At 54.7% G+C, this 18,231-nt stretch overlaps 1 protein-coding gene across 2 annotated transcripts in view; it reads right to left on the bottom strand.

The window, feature by feature from the left end:
- Positions 1-18,231, bottom strand: part of SMG6 (SMG6 nonsense mediated mRNA decay factor) — a 137,969-nt gene that overhangs the window by 89,984 nt on the left and 29,754 nt on the right. For both annotated transcript variants that reach the window (XM_014953147.1, XM_014953148.1), the window contains exons 9-10: positions 18,138-18,199; positions 14,101-14,246 (exon numbers count right to left, since the gene is read on the bottom strand). In XM_014953147.1, coding sequence (XP_014808633.1) covers positions 14,101-14,246; positions 18,138-18,199 — 208 coding nt within the window. The remainder of the gene's footprint in view (positions 1-14,100; positions 14,247-18,137; positions 18,200-18,231) is intronic.

Below are 18,231 nucleotides of genomic sequence, written 5' to 3'. Positions count from 1 at the left end.
CAACGTTACACCACACCTCAAGCACATGGAAGAGCCACCGAGAACAGGCTTCGAGGCTCGTTGGGTTTGGAAACAACCCCTCACAGCAGAAGTCACGGCCAGATTCACCCACCCGACCTCTCGTGGTGAGTGGGGGCTGTGATCTGGGGTGGAAATTTGGGGGGGGGGAGAATCTGCTCTGAGGGGTGGCACACAAAGGGAGGTTTCTCAGGTGTCAAGTGAGCGATTCCCTCCGGGAAGGGCCGAGACCACAGGCACAAACCCACAGCGCACGGAGAAACCATTCCAGGAAGTTTAACATCCGAGCCCCCGTGTTAGAAAATACGATCGCAGAGCTCCAACAACTTACATGTAGCCGGAGCCTCGGGTCCCAAAACGCCGCACAGACTGCTCACACCGGCTATCGAGCCTCCCCCCCCGCTCCCCTCACCCCCCCCCTCGCCTCGGGACTCAGTAACTAAAAAAGCCTTAACCTTCTACATTCATTAACAAGCATAAGACATAACGGTTTTATGCCAAATTCCTCTTTTCCCCTGTGATTTGAGATAGGATTGGCACAAGCGGGACGGTTCCCTGCAGCTACCGTTGCCGCCCCGTCCCCCAGCAGGGAAAGGCTGCACCCCAGGGTGGGGGGGGTCAGTCCTGGGGTGCCCCAGCACCCCTTTCCCTCGCTGCTACGGGATGGGAGCTGTGGGCTCCCAACCAGCCAGCGCCGCTACGTTTCCTGCAGAGATTTGAAAACCTGTTGCGAGTTCCAAAGCGAGCTTCGATTTCACTGTGACCAGCAGCTCGGAGACTCATAGTTACTATACAGCCGAATAAAATATTTTTTCATAAATTTAACGCCAGCATGTCTGTGTTTGGAAACTTTGAAAATCCATGTTGTATGGTTTACTGCACTGGAAAAGGTGCCAACAGAGTTTCAAAGGAAGGGAAGTGTATAACTGTTTCCTTTCAAATGCATTTTCCAATGGGATCCATTGAGGGAAAAGGCTGGAACTAACTAAAACATTATTAAAAACTGTTATGAAAAGAGACAGAGAGATGGAAAAAGATAGACAAAAACTCCAATACACAGCCGAGCGGGAGGGAGGGAGACGGGCGGCAAGAAAGGGGATATGGGCAGAAAAGACGCTTTGGGTGGGGAAAATGGGGCGAGACGGGGAGTTTTAACTGGCAGTCACCCTTCGTGGTTTCGTATTGTTGCAGATCAATTGATCAGGATCTCAAGTGCTGCTGGCCCGGTGGCACAAGGCGAACCACAGAGTTGGCTGCAAGCGCAGCACTTGCGAACTGCTGACCTTCAGTTTTAAAACCAAAAATATTCCTTGGGAAACAGTTACACCAGGTTCCAGCCCAGGCTGCCAAGCAAAAAACAAGCACTACTAACCTGAAGCAACACTCCCCCCACCTCTTCCCACCCCCCATCCCTAACACCAAACCACCAGGACTAGTAGCCTGAAGTAGCTCCCTGGGCTGATTCACCCGGCAGGAACCAGCCCGACGCGCGCGGAGGGGCTTGGCTTTTCCTTACACCCTGAGTGGAGCGATTAATTCTCCAATCGCCGACACCATCCGCGAGCACGGAGGATGCAGGAATGGGCCGTCAGACCGTTCCGAGGCGTTGGCCATCCTCAAAATGTTCTAACAAAAGTCTATAAATACCAGAGCGATGGGGTCCGTATAGCGCGGTCGCAGCCCTGCTCCAAAACCACCGCTCCAGCTCCAGGAGAAGCCCTGGGTTTGCTGCCCTGCCAGCCAAGGGGGAACCGAAAGGGGTTGAAAAACATACGTTTTGTCAAATACTTCAGCGCCCCGGACATCAGGAGGCTGCCAGGGTCGGGGGTCCGAGGGGGGATGGAGCTCTGCCAGGCTTCAAAGAGCCAGGCTGGGGGTGGGCAGAGCTCGGCGTGCGCCTGCAGAGCTCCAGGCCTGTGGTTCTGCGGGGTGTAGTAACCGTGGGCTGTAGCACACATGTCGAGGGATGAGGGGGGAAAAAAATAAACAGACAGACAAAAGAATGAGGATGCTCTGCCAATTCCAATTGTGCAGCTTTTATTTTAAATGCTTATCAAGCTGAGAAAGAGCAGAGTTCTTGGAAAACAAGGTTTCCTTTCTTCCCATGCCAGTGTCAAACACCCTCAAGGACGGGTACAGCACAGGCGCTCGCTGCCGGCCGCCCTCTCCGCAGCAGCCACCATCCCATCCCATCCCACCTACCTCAGAAAGGGTCTGCAAGCAACAGCCCTGGCCTTTCTGGTAAAAAGATCTCTATGATTTTTATATATTTTTTTTTAAATATATATTTTTTTATTTTTTTTATTTTTTTTTTTATATTAATCTCCGATCTGGCTGGGTTCAAATTATGGCCAATTACCCACCAACACTTCTCGCTAATAAAATAAAATTTTTACGGGCCCTAATTACTGCTTTCGCTGAACTGCTCGACAGGAAGCCGAAAGGCTGCGGCTCTCCAGACGGCAGCACAGACAGTAAAAGCCAGGCACCCGCGAGTAAATCGGCGAGTGACTCAGAGGAGACCAGCCGCCGGAGGGGCGGGCGGAGAGAGAAAAGGGGGGGACGGAGAGAGAGACACACCAGTCCATAAAACGCCGCGTGCCACGCACACCGTGCTGGGGGGACCGGCTGTCGGGTCCCCCCGGGGCACCCCAAACTACCTGGTGATGCCAGGCTGGTCCTAGGGACCAGAGCACTCCCGCTCCCCCCGCTCCGGGACGCAAACCGGCCGGAAAATTATATTTGGAAACGGCTGCATCGATCACGGGCGGCAGAGGGACGGAGCTGCCTCCCATTGTGGCTCAGGGGGAGCAGCCCTCGGAGCAGGAGGTGGCTTCTCAGCCCGGCTCCCACCTTTGCTTCTCCCCGTTAACACACAGAGTTAATCGACGGAGACAGAAATAGCAAAAAAAGCAGAAAATTCCTCTGACAACACAAAGCGTCCAGCCTGCTCCCAGCTACACACACACAAACACACGCTCCCGCTCGGCAGCGCTCCCTGAGCAGGAAAAAAAGAGTGGGGACCCCCCGGGTGACTGCAACCCGCAGCCAGGCTCTCCCAGTTCACCCCACCAGTCCCCGCGGCGGCAGGGAACACCCTCGGCGCAGGGAACGCAGCGGCAAAACCACCGGCCCACGCGAGCCCGTGCTGCCGGCGTCCCTCCAAGCGGGGCTGCCACGCAGGTATGCAGGCTCAGCTGGGGAAACGCAGCTCCACAAGATTAATTATACATACATATATTTTTAAAAAAAATTTTTTTCCCCCTTTTCTTAACCAGGATTACTTTAATTTTCGAGGACTAATAGAGTCCAGCTGCGACGGGGGAGGCAACGCCGCAGCGGTACAAAGGCAGACCTTTACACGCTGGTGCAAACTTGTACAATGTTGAGCACACGCGCGCGCACACACACACAAAGCCCTATAAAAAGGGATGCACTGCAGCGGGATATTTTTAGTCTTGACAATACAGCACTAAAAATACGACTTTGCTAATACATCACTACAGAAATATTCCCAGTGTCCATTCAGGAACGGTTTAAAACATTTATTTTTGTTTCCTTTTAGCAATGGTCAGAGAGGAGGGAGAAAATAGAAACTCATTGATAAGAGGAAACGAGAGAGACATGAAAAATTGAAAACTACCTAAAAGCTCATGGAGAGGTTTATTTTATTAGTTCTTAATAAATATCTTGCAGATTTCCTCAGGAAATACACCAGATCACATGTAAAATAGTTTGGTACTGATGTCAACTGTGTCAGCATATGAAATCTATTAGGGTGAAGCCACAGCAGGGTGATCAGCGTGCTGAAAAACTGCACGGCACCGAGGCGAGGGGGGGCGGGGGGAATCTCACGGCCCTTCCAAATTCTTCGAGAGGTAAAAAAGTCAGCCAAGACGCAGAGAGAGAGAAAAAAAAAGATCCCACATCCTGCTTTGCGCTGCCAGCAATGTGAAGTGCCCAGAGATTAATTCTATGTCTGGCCTGGAAATGTGACTTTAAAGCATTGGAGGGAGCGGGGAGGAGGAGGAGGAGGAGGAACGAGAAGGCCAGGCGAACCGGGACTGGCACCGTGCCACCGACCCCCCCCTTCTCTTTCCTTCTCTTTCCCTCTTTTCCCCCTCCTTGTCCTTCCCAAGCCGTGTTTCAACGTAGACAGCAGTAAACCCCAACAGACGGCAGCTCCCGGGGCTGCCAGGGCCTCGCACCAGCTGGGGCGCGTCTCCCGCTCCCCGCGCAGATGGGCCGCCAGCATCACTTCCGCCTCGCCTGCTTTTTAAAGACACACACGAGCCCATGTGGCAGCGTTTCCCCGCTCCCCCTGCCCGCCTTCGGGTCCCCCCCTCATCCCCACCAACTTCTCGACCCCACACCGGGCCCAGCCCCGGGCTCCCGAGCAGGCGGGTCATCGGGGTCTCGTCAGACCTTGGCTCCCCGGGCCCCCTCCGTTCTCTGAAGGGTTTATGCTGTTCCCAACCCGCCGCCTTTGGCAGCCGGCGCCTCCGTCTCTGTGCCATTACCCGGAGAGCAGGCGGCTGCTTTCGCAAGACTGGGCTCCTGGGTCCGGCCGAGAAGCACCGGGAGTTCAGCGAGGCAGGGTCAGGGGGACCACACGCTCCCGGGAGGGACGGGAGAAACGGGCGAGTGAAGAAAACATCACAGCCCAAAGCACATCCATCCCTGCAAGGCATCTCCCTCCCACCCCATGGTGACATGCTTGTGGCTGCCCACCTTGTCTCACATCCCCCGCAGCCTGGGGGGACCTGAGAGCACACATCAGAGACCCCTGCCAACCTCAGGGACAGACAAATCGTTCATGCCCTCTCCATGTCACCTACAAGCCCCGCGGTGACATTAACCACAGCCATCACGGAATCACAGAACTGTCAGAGTTGGAAGGGACCTCAAAGATCATCTTGTCCAACCGTCAACCTAACTGACAAAAATAGACACCCACACAACAAACAAGAAGCATCACCATCACTAAACCATACCTCCCAGCCCTACATCAACCTGTCTTTTGAACACCTCCAGGGATGGTGCCTCAACCACCTCCCCGGGCAGCCCATTCCAATGTCTGAATCACACAGGACGGCATCAAGGTGGGTCTTGAAGATCTCCAGAGAAGGGGACTCCACACCCTCCCTGGGCAGCCTCTGCCAGGGCTCTGTCACCCTCACCAGAAAGAAGTTCTTCCTCACATTTGAATGGGACTTCCCATGTTCCAGCTTGTGCCCGTTGCCCCTCGTCCTATCGCTGGAAACCACTGAAAAGATTCCATCTCCATCTTCCTTCAAACCACCCTTTAGGAACTTGTAAACATAGATAAGGTCTCCCCTCAGCCTTCTCTTCTCCAGGCTAAAGAGCCCCAGCCCTTGGAGCCTTTCCTCGTAAGGGAGGTGCTCCAATCCCTTAATCATCTTGGTTCCCCTACACTGGACTCTCTCCTGCAGTTCGAGAAGGACTACGTACCCTCAGAGCTGTCACCCAGCCAGGGTTAGGCTGCCCCAGTCCTTACTGGCTGCCAAGCTGGACTGAGCATCACCACATTAGCCAGGGTGACTCCTGAAGGTCAGGCTCAACAAGTCCTCACCTTCCTCCTCCCCACCCATGAGCACGGACCGAGGCAGTGCCGTGCTCTGAGAACCTGCGAGAATCCACCCTCAGGCAGACCCTAACTGGGGAAAATTAAAGCTTTTTTTACATAAACCTGCACGGCCTCAGACACACACATGAGTAGAAACACAGCCATGGCCATGTCGCCATTCCCACTCTCAGCATTAAGGCAAGAAGAGATCCCAACCAGCCCCTGAGGATGCTCCCTCCCAGCTGAATCCCCCCCCCAGCACGGAGGGAGGGAGGTGGCAGGGGATGAGCCCAGGGGGGCAACCCCCCCCCGGGGAAGGGACCTCCCCGAACCTGCACAAGGGCACGGGGCGGGCAGCCCTCCCTGCCTACACCTGGCAGGCTATAAAACAGCCCCGCAAGCTCAATCAAGAGTTTTACAACTTCACAAAGCCCCATAATTAGCCTAATTATACGACGTTCTCTCAGAGAATTAAAACAGAAATACAGCAATTGACTCGGCGCTGCTTAGAAGCGAGGAAATCAAAGGCGCAACTCACATTAAAGAGTCAGAAACATCTCTTTAAAAGGGAGAGGATTTCCTGTCTCGGTGCAAACATCTAAAGCTTCACCAAAGCCGCTGCACCTGGTGCCACCCCACTCGGGGTCCCTGGCACCCTTCTTTCTCCACCACCAGAGCAGGGGTGGGAGAGTAGAGCTCCAGGGAGAGCTGCCTCTCTCCTTTCTCCTCGGTACAGCAGGACGGACGGACGGACGCTGTGTGCCAACGCTCCATTTCCTGCCTTTCATTTCACACGGCGACGCTGCCGCTTCGTCGAAATAAGTGCTGTTGTGTCAGCGTTGGTGGCGCTGGCCCGTGCCTCGGTGGCACCGCAGCACGACGGCCCCTCCAATCTGACACCCTCCCCCCATGTCACCGGCTCTGTCCTGACTTGCTGCTCGGGCTGCCGAAGCTTGGCTGCAAAGCAGACTCCAGCTTTCTGATTACAAATCATTTCCCCTCTGTTTGCTGCCCTGAAACGAGATCTCGGTATCACCCTGGTGTTTGGTGGAACGGCTTCAAGGGCAGATGTAAGGATGCGCTCGTGCTTGGGGCTTCTGCCCGTCACAAGTCCATCCAACACCACTCCATGGGGACTTTTGCTGCACTGAGGGGATGGAGGGCAGGACTGGAGACTCTGACACACCAGCAAGGACTCGGTTTCGCTGGAAACCTTTCCTTTTCCCTGCCACAAAGCCCCGCGCAATCTTTTTTGCCTCCCAAGCCACCATCTAGATTTCAGAAACCTGAACTGCAAGTGGAAATTCCCCGCAGCGCGTTGATTATTGCATCTCCTGCTGGCACTGGTGGCAAGGGGAAAAAAAAAAAAAAAAAGTCACATGGCTTTCTGGACACACGTTTTGCTGAGGAGTCTTGCATCAGAGGGCAGAAGCCAGCAGCCAGGAAAATAACTCCAATTACGGTAAATAAATCCCCAAATATGTGACAATCTGCCTTTTAAACAGGAAACAGAGGGGAATAAGCAAAGGAAGACTTTGGTCTAAACATTGCTGCCACCAGCCTCAAGAGCCCGAGAGCGAGGCTCTGAAGAAGTGCCTGGGCCAAAAGTGTTTTACCTGAACTTTGCTGATGTGTCTCAAGTCCGAGACAGTTTCCTTCCCTGAAAGAAAAGGCGCCGACAGTTCCCGGCAACTGTGCCAACCTCCACCACTCAGAGGAGAAACTCCAGAGGGTCAGCTGCCACCTCCGGACATGGACGTGTCCCTCAGGAGGAGCAGGAGGCTCCGTGCAGGAAGCCATGTGTCTCCTGAGATGAGCAAAGTAGGTATCACCCCTCAGGCCATTTCAACCCTTCATCCTGCTCACACCACCGAGGCCTGGGCTGTGCTGGGACACAGCGAGGAGCAGATATCACTCAACATTGGTTAAGGAACCCTTTGTCCACGTGACATCTCAGCACCTGCTCGTTCTAGAGCCTCCACACAAGCCCAGCAGCAAGGGGAAGGATGGACACCAGTCCCAGCCAGCTCTCCTCAGGGCTTCCTCTCCTGATGACAACTCAAACCCGAAGCAAGCGAGAGCAGCAACACAAAGGGAGAGGAAGGATGAATTTAACAGCCAGTTCCTCCAAACGTAAGGCCTTGGGAAGTGTTATGTCCTAACGACACCTCGCTAAAGACAGCACTACCCAGTCCCACAGGGAAAGGCAGTCAGGTGCACGCTGGTGACCTCGGTACAGACACTTCAGTCCACACTCACTGTATGACGACCAGGGAGAGCCCCGAGCACCCCTGAGAAACCCAGTTATGGATCTGCTCAACTCCATCCTCCTTGCACCAAGTGGGCTGAGTTTCCAGCACAAACCCCACTCCCCAGAGCAGGTGTGGGGACTCCAGCCTCTGCTCTCGGTGGGGCACAGGACTGCAGAGGCTCAGCCTCCCCAAGACACAACCCCCCAACACCAACCACATCTTCATCCATCTCCCAGTTGTACCCAAAGCTGTCGTGGCCCTCAGAGCTGCCTGCTCGGAGGTGCCAGCTGGACTCTGGTGAAACACTTATTTACCACGCAAGGAGGGGAATTAGGAGAAAAAGACTCAGTTCTGCTCCCCAGACAGGGGAAGACCAAGTTGCTGCTTCTGCTATCTACAGCCTGAGGTTTATTAAGCTTTGCTTTGTGCCTAATTTTAATACCCCACCAAACCAAGGCAGCCTTCTGCAGTACCGCTTTATTTTTAAACTCACTCAAACGCACTGGACTCCCTTGTCTCTGACTGCCAGCACCTTTGTCCTCTCCAACATGCGAGATGTGGTTAGAGCCTCACGAGAGGCCATTGAGATGTGGCTGCAGCAGAAGAGCGGTACCTGCTTCCGCTGGGTCTTTTTCTGATGCCGCAGTCAGCTCTTTGAGCAAACATGGGTCCGAGCGTCAGAAACCGAACAAAGAACCGTGGAGATGGTCAGAGTTGAGGTTCTGCTGAGGGCAGACACCACCAGCCTCTGCAACGTCTCCGGAGATATTTTAAGGGTTCACCGCTTTAGCTTGCAAGTCAGAGCAGCTGTGGTCAGCAAAGCGAAGCACGCTCCATCCAGTGCAGGGCAGGAGGGCAGCGGAGCTGGCTGCTGGTTACAAAAAGACAGGCTGATTTCAGGGGGTCCTTTGCGTTCGATGTGTCCTCTCCAGCCAGGCCTGGGTGCTGGACACATAGGCAAAAGGAATCCTGTACCTGCTTAGAAGTTGCAGTTGATTAGCACTAACCTATGGATCCTTTCTGGTGTCTATCAAGAAGACTTGGGCAAGATCAACATCTCAGAAGCTGCTGCAGGTCTTCAAAGAGCAAACAGGACCGTGCACAGTAGCAAACCCCAGAAAAGGCTGTAGTTAGAAGACGCTCATCGTGTAAGAGCGGTTCTCTGTGACCCAGGCAGTGTCTCCACACCAAGTGGCCTATGCAGCATTGACCTTCTCTACACTGCTCCAAGGACACTGGTGTGGCAGTGCAAAGGGGACAGACGCTGCTCCGAATTTGCTGCAGGGAGCAGGGCATGAATCTTCCCTTGCTGCACCTCAGGGTTTCCCAGCCAACCCTATCTTGCACAGAAAACCCAACCACGTTCCACTCAAGAAGACAGACCATGGAGAGCTGCGAACCAAAGCCCAGGCTGACCCTGCCATGCTGGCTGTCCCCTCAAGTCCTCCTCACGTCCCACACGAGCTTTGGCAATGGGACTGCCACTCAAGTAGCAGGTGACAGAACCATAGAATGGTTCGGGTTGGAAGGGACCTTAAAGATCATTGAGTTCCAACCCCTCTGCCCTGGGCAGGGACACCTCCCACCAGAGCAGGTTGCTCAAAGTCCAACCTAGCCTTCAACACCTTCAGGGATGGGGCATCCACAGCTTCTCTGGGCAACCTGGGCCAGTGTTTCACCACCCTCACACTAAAGCCTTCCTGATCTAAATCCCACCTCTTTCATTTTAAACCGGCTTCAGCAGAGCAGTTGCCCTACAGCTGGTCACCCTGCCCTGCCACAACTTCCTTCTGGTTGAAACACAAGCCACGTTCCCAAATCTTCAGCTAAAGCGCTTGGGCCAGAACCTCCCCGTGCCTCCGTGCCCTGACTCTGCTCAGCCCCGGGGGGATGCAACTTCATTCCCTCCATGTGCTGAGGATGCACATATGGCAGCCCCCTCCCCTTTCTCCGTTTCCACCTAAGCCCGACCTCCTAACAACCTCCGCACGGCACAACGCGACCGGCCCGAGAGTGCCAGAAGGCATCCAGGTGCTGCAGCCTGATGCTTCACACCCGCAGCCAGGCAAATTTGCTGGGATTTCCGGGAAGTGTCTCTAGGGTGCCCCCAGCTCCGCTGCACCCCCACTTTGGTGCGCGCTTGTTTGGAATGCGGGGCCATCGGGGAGGGGGGTGGGGGGAGAGGGGAAGTTATTCTGGTGGTGGCCTATGAATAACATCCAGTGATTTATAGGAAGTATAATCCAATAATACAGTAAAATAAAACAGTGTGTCTGAGATGGGTTTGATTCCAGGAATTATAAAACAAATTATTAAAGAGAGAGAGAAAGAAAAAAAAAAAAAGCCTCAGAGAGGCCAGATCGGAGTAAATTGGGCACAGATGGGCTGGGAGGGGGTTTCTCTCTCTCCCCTCACCGAGATGCCCCTGCCGCAAGCACGGCTTCAATTAGTCTCTTCAGAAACCAGAGTTTTATTTCCCCAAATTACAGAATTAAAAAAAAATTAAAATTCTTGGAGTGTTTGTGGTTGGGATAAAGGGATCCAAACTTCTCTGTAAGTTGGTTGTGCAGATGGCTACCAAACTGTTAAACGGGCCACCCCACAAAGGTCCCGCCCCAGCCAGAGCCCAGGATGGCCCAAAATTTTGGTAGTCACCTACGTCCCATGATGGAAAGCTCCATCAGCTGAATGTCTCTGCCGTGTAGAGCGCCCATCTCTCTCTGCCTCCCTCCCCTGGCTGGGGCCTCCTTACCCCATGGGTTTGAGGTCTACAAGAAGCTTTTTCACACCTTGAATGCTCCTGAGGGGAGGCAACCAGAAGGTCAGAGGAGCCCTTGCTGGCCGCACGCCTCTGTGGACAATGGGGAGAGCAGCTCACTGGGAGGAACACGCCGTTTGATGCCGAACAGCAGGGGAAGCACTTCATGTGGGAATTCTTTGGCTTCCTCTGTCAGAGAAAACAACAGACCAATCCATCTCCCAGAGTCTTCCCAGTGCTGCCCGGCTGCACAGGCAGCTGAGACCAGCTCTGACGTGCCTGGTGCCACCCCCGGGGCACCACTCGGCTGCCTGCAGTGGGCACAGACCACAGGGCTCTGCCTGCACCCACCAGAGCCCTGCCACGGGCACAGGCTGCAGGGTCTGGGGACCACGGCAGTGACCTGTGTGGGAGGAGGCCATGAAACACCACGTGCCGCTCACAGCTGGCTGGCTCCAAAACCACTTTAACCACCCCACTGCACCCCAAAAAAAGTCAGCACATCAGAAGAGCACGTGGTGACCTTGCACGGACTGATTTATGAAAGAGTGGCAGCAGCCAGAGAGGCGCAGGGGGACACATCACAACTGCCATACGGGGGACCCACGCTGGGGCAGGGACACCCTGGAGGGACCACAGCCGACCCCCATCACAGCAAAAGAAAACAAGTACAAAGCAAACAGCAGCAGATATAAATGGTTACACACAAGTCCTCAATCTCCTGTGCTGCCTGTTGCCTCGCTGAAGGAATGGGGACAAACCAAGCATAATCTGCAACGAAAATGGAGGAAGCTGAGCCTGAGATGAGTCGGGATACGTATTTAGTGTAAGCCTGAGAAAGAGGGAGGAAAGGTGTTTATTAAAGCATTTGACTGTTCAAGTTTCCTTTCTTCAATACCCAAATCTGTGATTAAAAGTCTGCATTCACGGGCATAAAGTTTTGTACAAGTTCCCCACGTCGAGACTGTTTTGCCGGCGACACCGCCCCACAACTGCTAGCACCACTGGATCCCAGCACGAGGGATTCATTAGACACCAGACATGGGGCAAGCCAGCAAGTTTACAAGTTTCTCAGGAGTAGCTGGGGCTCCAGAGACCTGGAAATACATGGCGGGGGAGGGAGGGAGCAGCTATCCCCGGAGAGAACTACCCCCGGATAGCAGGGAAGAGAGGCTCTCAGACAGACCTCCCTCCCCGGCCCCAAACCCACAGATCTCCTCCTGCTACTGGGAGCCTGCAGCTGAAGGTCAGACGGGCCCGTGCGATGGGAAGGACACGGCCACGCTCTGATCCCAGATTCGCAGAAGGATTTCAGGAGGAGGAGATCTCTGGAGGTCGTTTGGTCCAACTGCAAAGTTAGATCCAGCTCTACGGAGTTGACGCAGCCAAGCTCTGACCGCGGCGAGCCCGGCTCCCCCAGTAAGGTTTCCTGGCAGTGGGGACGCAGGCAGGGTGGGACTGCTCCCTGTGTCCCCCCCCAGCCTCCCACACGGGTGGATCAACCCCCTCGTACCCGCTCCTGCCGCTGCCCACGGCTACTGCAGCCCGGGGAGGTGACTCATGTGCTGGGAAATGCAAACCCGCACCTTCCCGACAGCCGTCCCTGCCCCACGCTCCGGCCAGTCCTCTGCCCACAGCAGCCCACACGCCGGGGATGGAGCCAACAACCCTCACCCCGTGCTGGGCAACTTGGTAATAATTCAGCAAACATTCATGTTTGCCTTTTAAACTCCAAGCCCTTTGCTTTTTTTTTTTTTTTTTATCCACTTCCCCTCTCCCAGCTCCTCCTGCACCCAGCTCTTCTCAATATCAGTGTCAGCACCAAGCCCAACCCAGCCCGTGCCAGCACTCCGAGACCACCAGGGCATTTGAGCTGACAACAGGATTTGCTTTGCCAACAATACTCTGCCATGTTTTAGGGTCGCCAGAGCAAGGAGCCTTCAGGGAAATCCCTGAAGGGCACCAGGCATCAGATGGCAGCGGCAGTGCCATCCGACCTGCAGGCATTTCCTGAACACCACCACCTGCTCCGCGCAGCCTGCAGTCCCCAGCAGCAACGGGCTCGCTTTCTCCAGAGGTGCAAGGAGCTGGGAGCAGCTGGCAGTTACCCCCACGGGAGGCAGAAAAACTCCGAGAATACTTATTTTTCCACAGGAGATAAGGAAGCGCTCCCTTTCTGTCACTCACAGGCATCCATCCACAACTCGGCTACGGATGGAAGAGCAGAGTCCAGTGGTCTGAGAGCTGGGATCGCTTCCAGCTCTGCCACGGGGGCTCTGCCGTGGAGCCCAGACAAATCTCTTCCTCTCTTTATACCACCAGCTCCCGTCTGCAGCACAGACACCGCTATTAATACACCTACCGGGGGGCTGCGCGCAGGCGTTTGCTCATAATCATAAAGCACTTTGCAGCTCAAAGATAAACACGCCGTCGCCGGTTGGCATCCAGCAGGCGGGAGGGCAAGGCTGCCTCCGCCAGCGGGACTGAGGGTTCCCCCCAGGGTTTCCCCCCGGGAGAGGAGGGTGCCTGTGAGGCTGGCCAGGCAGCAGGCACGGCGCACGGGAGCCGCTTGCCAGCCCTCTGGCCGACGCCGTCGCGCTCCATCAGCTGACCTCGGCCACTAACCACTGGCCTGACAAGTGGCCAACTGGCTCGCGAGGGAGAAATCTTCCAGCAGCAGCTCTCTGGGGCTCAGCCCGATCGCCCAACGGGATGGTTTTGACTGAAATCCATCAGCTGGAGGCCTCCATCTTTTGGGATCTAAATCCCAAGCCATCAGCACGAAAAAACACCCACCCAGGGAGGGCAGCCCCGTCCCTGCTCATGCACAGGGAGCTCAGGCAGACCTGGGCACCTCCCAATGCATGTCGGGGGAAAAACACTGGAAACACCATTTCAAACTCAGTAGAAGACACTCTGGATTGGTGGCATTTCTGCTGACCAACACATTAAACCCAACAGTGGCAGAGAGCACTTAGAGCCTCCTGAATGAATGGAGGAGAGGATGAGTAATACTAGATCTCTAGGTGTCTTCACATGAGGAATAGTCTCCAGCCTGGCCTTTCAGAGAGCAGCATCTCCCATCACACCACCCAGTTGCCTGCACAGACACACAAGTGGTCACAGGCAATGCCACTCTCCCAAAAGCCAAGGCCTCTGAGATCCTCCCAGCCCTTCTGGTGCCAGCAGGAGCACTGAGCAGGGCCCACACCAAACGCTGGGAAGGCAGAGCCATAAAGCAGTGCCTTATTTCTGTGCTTCATGACTCAGGCTCCAGGGAGATGCCATGCTGCCTCACTCCAGATGCCTCAGCCAACTCCACCAAGGTCCCCCTTTGCTGTCCACACCAACATCCCCAGGCATCCAACCACTGCTCCACATCCCCATCCATCTTCAGCTGGTGATTCCCCCCCACCCATGAGCAGCTCGGCCACACAGAGAGCGGCCGATCCCCAGCCCGGTTCCCCTGAAGCAGCACATGGTACCTTTGGGCTGGGAGTTGTACACTGCAAACATGTTGATTGCCACAAGCTGGAGCATGCGGGTGGTTCCGATGGGAGGGGGGCTGTGCTGCAGCAGGACCTGGAACTCCCTCAGGACCTCCTCCGCCACCGCAGGGAAGGTCTCCATCCTGCAGACAGAGAGAGAGAGAGTCTGTAGAGCGCAGGTTATGCCGCAGGGCGGTCGGTCGGCACAGCTCGCTCAGTGTCACGTCTCCTGAGGAAAGGGGGATGCCCTGGGGTGTCGTCTCCCACCCAGGAGCCATGGGGAACGAAGGTGCAGGCTGCAACGGAGGCAGCTGAAGCCTTCACTTAGAGAGGGCAGCGAGGGATTGCTCTGTGACCGACAGGCAGCATTCCTTTGGCAGGAAAACACGGCCTTTATGAGTCATTTCTGACCAACCATTTTTTTCTACTGACTTCTACCAATCTGGGAGGGGTGCCAAGAGGCCAGCAGCTCACTTGGACCAGGAGCAGCCCATGGGACTCCCGAGAAACCCAGGCTACAGCAAACTGCACACACTGGTGCCACATTGCGGATGTGGCAATTCCAGTGCGTTGAACACCGGCCAGAACGTGCTTCCTCCAGAAGAACGGGGCAGGATGGGATCCCATGGCACCAAGCCCCATCCCCCCTCAGGCTACACGCTGTGATTGAGCCCCTAAAACTTCATCACTTAAGAAGCCCACAGGGCTGGGACTCGCAGACTAATGACTGGCCTCATCTGGCTGCTGGAAACGTCAAAGCTGGAGCAGGTCCCTGCAGCACACAGGGCTGCTGTCGCTCATCAGGACACAGCAGCCAGCGGCTGCACTGCCACGGCCGGGGACGGGGTGGGCTTTCAACACCTCTCACGAGCACCCATGGAAATCTGATGCATTTATCCTACTCTTCATCAGGCATCGCTGAGGGAATTAGCTGAGGTTACTTATCAGAGCAGTTGGGTCCTCAGCAACCACCCAACCCAAGTGGGGTCAAAAACTGAACTGATTGCAATGAAGAGCACAGTCAGTTCACAAAAATGACTGAGACGTGGTTGCCCACAACAGCCCTCCCAAAGAAAGCCCTCACCTGGTATCCCACGAGGACAACTTTATAACCAACAATTTGCCAAAAATAGTTTCCAACTATTGAGGGGGAGAAGAAGGGGAGGTCCTCCCATCCCATTACCTCTTCTGCTGAGCTTGCTGTGTTACTTCTTGCTCCTACGCTAGAAAAAGCCACAGCCAGACCCAGCAAGAACGAGTATCTGTCTCACAGCAAGTGCCCGCTCCAGGTATCAGTGACATCGCACCACTGTGCCCACACGGGAGCCAAAACCTGCAGGGGGTGAGGCATCTGGAGCCAGGGCAGGCAACCTCAGGGGCCTCCATAGCAATTTCCTCTATCTTCCCCTGCGAGATTCAGATCTTGTGATATCAGCACGCTGCAGCCTGGATTAGCAAGCCACTTCTGGTAACCCACATGGGCAATTCTGCCGGGCTTCCCCAACAGACTTTCAGGACAGTAATAGGCTCTATTTTTAAAATCAGAAATGCCTTTCTTCTTAACCATATTTCACGGATGCCTTTCAACAACCAGTTCTGCCTAGCAGCAGGGGCACCCTCACCCCTGGCACTGTTTGCTGGAGCACTTCAAAGTCTCTCTTACCTTCCCACAAACACGGGTTGTAACAAACAGACCCCTTGTACTCTGTAGCTGTGCAGAACGGAGCAGCTCCGCCGGTACAAAAGCACTGCTCCCCCTGGAAGAGGCAGTTTCCCTGGATTTGGGGCACAGCCAGGGAATTAGAACATACTGATTGCTTCTAAAGACTTCCTAATTTTGAGAAATCTCAGACCACATCCAGCATATCCAGCAACATCCTCCTAGGGCAGACAGGACGCTGGGGATGGAGGAGCCCTTTGCAGGATGGGTTGTTAGTGAGGAGATGAAGATTATTGCCATGGAATAACAACAAGAAGGAGTGAGGGCTTCCTCAGCCCCGCCAGCTGTGCTTTGATACCGCAGCACATCTGGAACGGCGTGTAGTAACCCCACTGAGCTCAGAACCAGCAGGTCAGGAACAGAGCGGAAGCTTTTAATAAATTACTTACCTGTGGTTTTAGGAGAAAAAAAGAAAAAGGATTCCAATTAGGGCAACATCATCTTTTCCATACCTTTTACAGATAAATCACTGAAGATCCTGCCCAAAGAGGACTCAGCTATTCCTCACCTTTTACCTATTTTAAGCGCGGAAGCTGTTTAGCAGGGCTGGACGATTTTCTCTTCCTGTGTCATGGTATTACTTTCTAGTTCCCTTCTAAGTACTTCAGGGGATATCGTACCATTAAACATACTTGGGTTTTCTAAATGACTGTCCTGGGAAGCAACTGCCTCAAACGCTGCATCTTAATTTCACAAAGGTCTCAGGAGCCAAATGTGCAAGCAATCTCTGCAACATCCCCATTAATCCCCCTGCTGGCACGCGTTCAACCGGAGCTCGGCCGTGAGCGCGGCCCCTCCGAGCCAACGACCAGCAGCTCCCCGGATGCTTTGCCCTCCGGCACAGACACGCTGTAGTTACCAAACCTTTCACGGGCTCTTCTTGTAGCTTTTCTCCTCTTTTCTGCGGGCAGGAGGACATCTAGATCTGGCTCCTCGCTGCAGGCCAGCCCGCTGCCCGCAAGCAGATAATCAGTGCCTTGTGACTCAGGGAGAGATCAACAGCACTGGCAGTGAGGGAGCTGATTGCTCTCCTCCTCGCCCTCAGACAATCAGAGCTCCAACAAATTGGCCAGCACAGCTCCTGCTTCCCGTTGCTTTACGGAGGGTCCAAAATCAAGCACGTGTCACTGCCTGACTGGCCACCCTGGCTGAGGCTGCGTGGCAGGGTCGGTGTGTCCTGCGCTGCTGTGCTTTCCGGGAGGGACAGGGGACAGCCCCAGGGGCAAGGAACTGAGTGAATCTGAGTGTGCATCTTGAGTGAAACTGTGGGAAACTGAGGGAACGGTGCAACTGAGTGAAAAACCAACAGTGGGGAAAAGATGCCACTTTCCATCCACTCTACCTTTCCTTAAGTGGCCCAGAAAGGTCTCTCAGCCCTGTAACTCGTAGCTATTAGTTCCACAAGAGAGTAAAGGAGCCAACAGAGCTCATGCGACTCCATCTGCCTACAAGGCACTGGCAGGCTCAAGCAGAGAGCACCGACCAAGCCAGGGACCATCCAAACCCACGCGAGGTCCCACCACAACAGCCGCCCCGTCAACAGACAGCAAGGGCCAGCCTGGACCTGGAGTGGGGGAAGCTCCAAGGGAAGCCCCTCGCTGCGAGCCTGAGCCCTGCTCTCTGGGTCAGAAGGGTGTCCCCCAGGCTGGGATCTCAGCCCAGACCTGTATCAGGCTTGCTTTGCTTGGAGGGTAGCTGTTCAATTACTTGAAACCAGTTTCTGACAGACGTTGCCGAGGGCACTTTGGATAACCCCATCCCCACAGCCCGGGCAGCTCTCAGCTACGAGGCTTTCACCGAAATGGCAGCGAGGAGACGAAGGGCAAGGCTTGTCTTGACACGCTCTGGACGGCAGCTTTCAGCCACTGTGTGGTTCTGCCTCGATGGCTTTGTGCTCCTCGCAGGCAACAGCCACTGAGAGGCCACCAGAGCCACCTCTCTTCTGGCTAAGAGTGGGGGGAAATGGGGAGGGGGGGCAAAACCAGAAATTAAGGGGGACAGAGCGTGGTTAGGGGGTGGGAGAGAGAAAAAAAGCCATTAGTCCCTCCTGTGTGAGTTGTGTGGTTGAGCTCAGCTTCTGCCAGAGGGTCCCGGTGCACAGGCAGGACCAGACCTTGAGGTGGGGGAAGAAAGAGCCCAAACAATAACCAGTGTGGATGGGAGGGCGGGTAAGGAGAATAAGAACCAGGAGGCTAGGCCTGCAAGAATTCACACCCTGTGCCCTCAGCTCCAAACACAGCTTAGTTGCTAACAATATTAAATTCCAAAAAGACTTGTAATGTAGGAAAATAAAATAAACATCCTGCACACTTACCCAATCCTGGTAAACAGCTTCCCATGGGCATGGAGAAAACTGAGGATGAACCTTTTGTTCAGCTGCATGGGAAAAAAAAAAAAAAAAAAAAAAA

This window comes from Calidris pugnax, unplaced genomic scaffold, assembly GCF_001431845.1.
Source record: "Calidris pugnax isolate Ruff unplaced genomic scaffold, ASM143184v1 scaffold133, whole genome shotgun sequence".
Classification (NCBI taxonomy): Eukaryota; Metazoa; Chordata; class Aves; order Charadriiformes; family Scolopacidae; genus Calidris; species Calidris pugnax.
The sequence above is the reverse complement of the archived record's forward strand: the minus strand, read 5'-3'. Positions and strand labels throughout refer to the sequence as shown.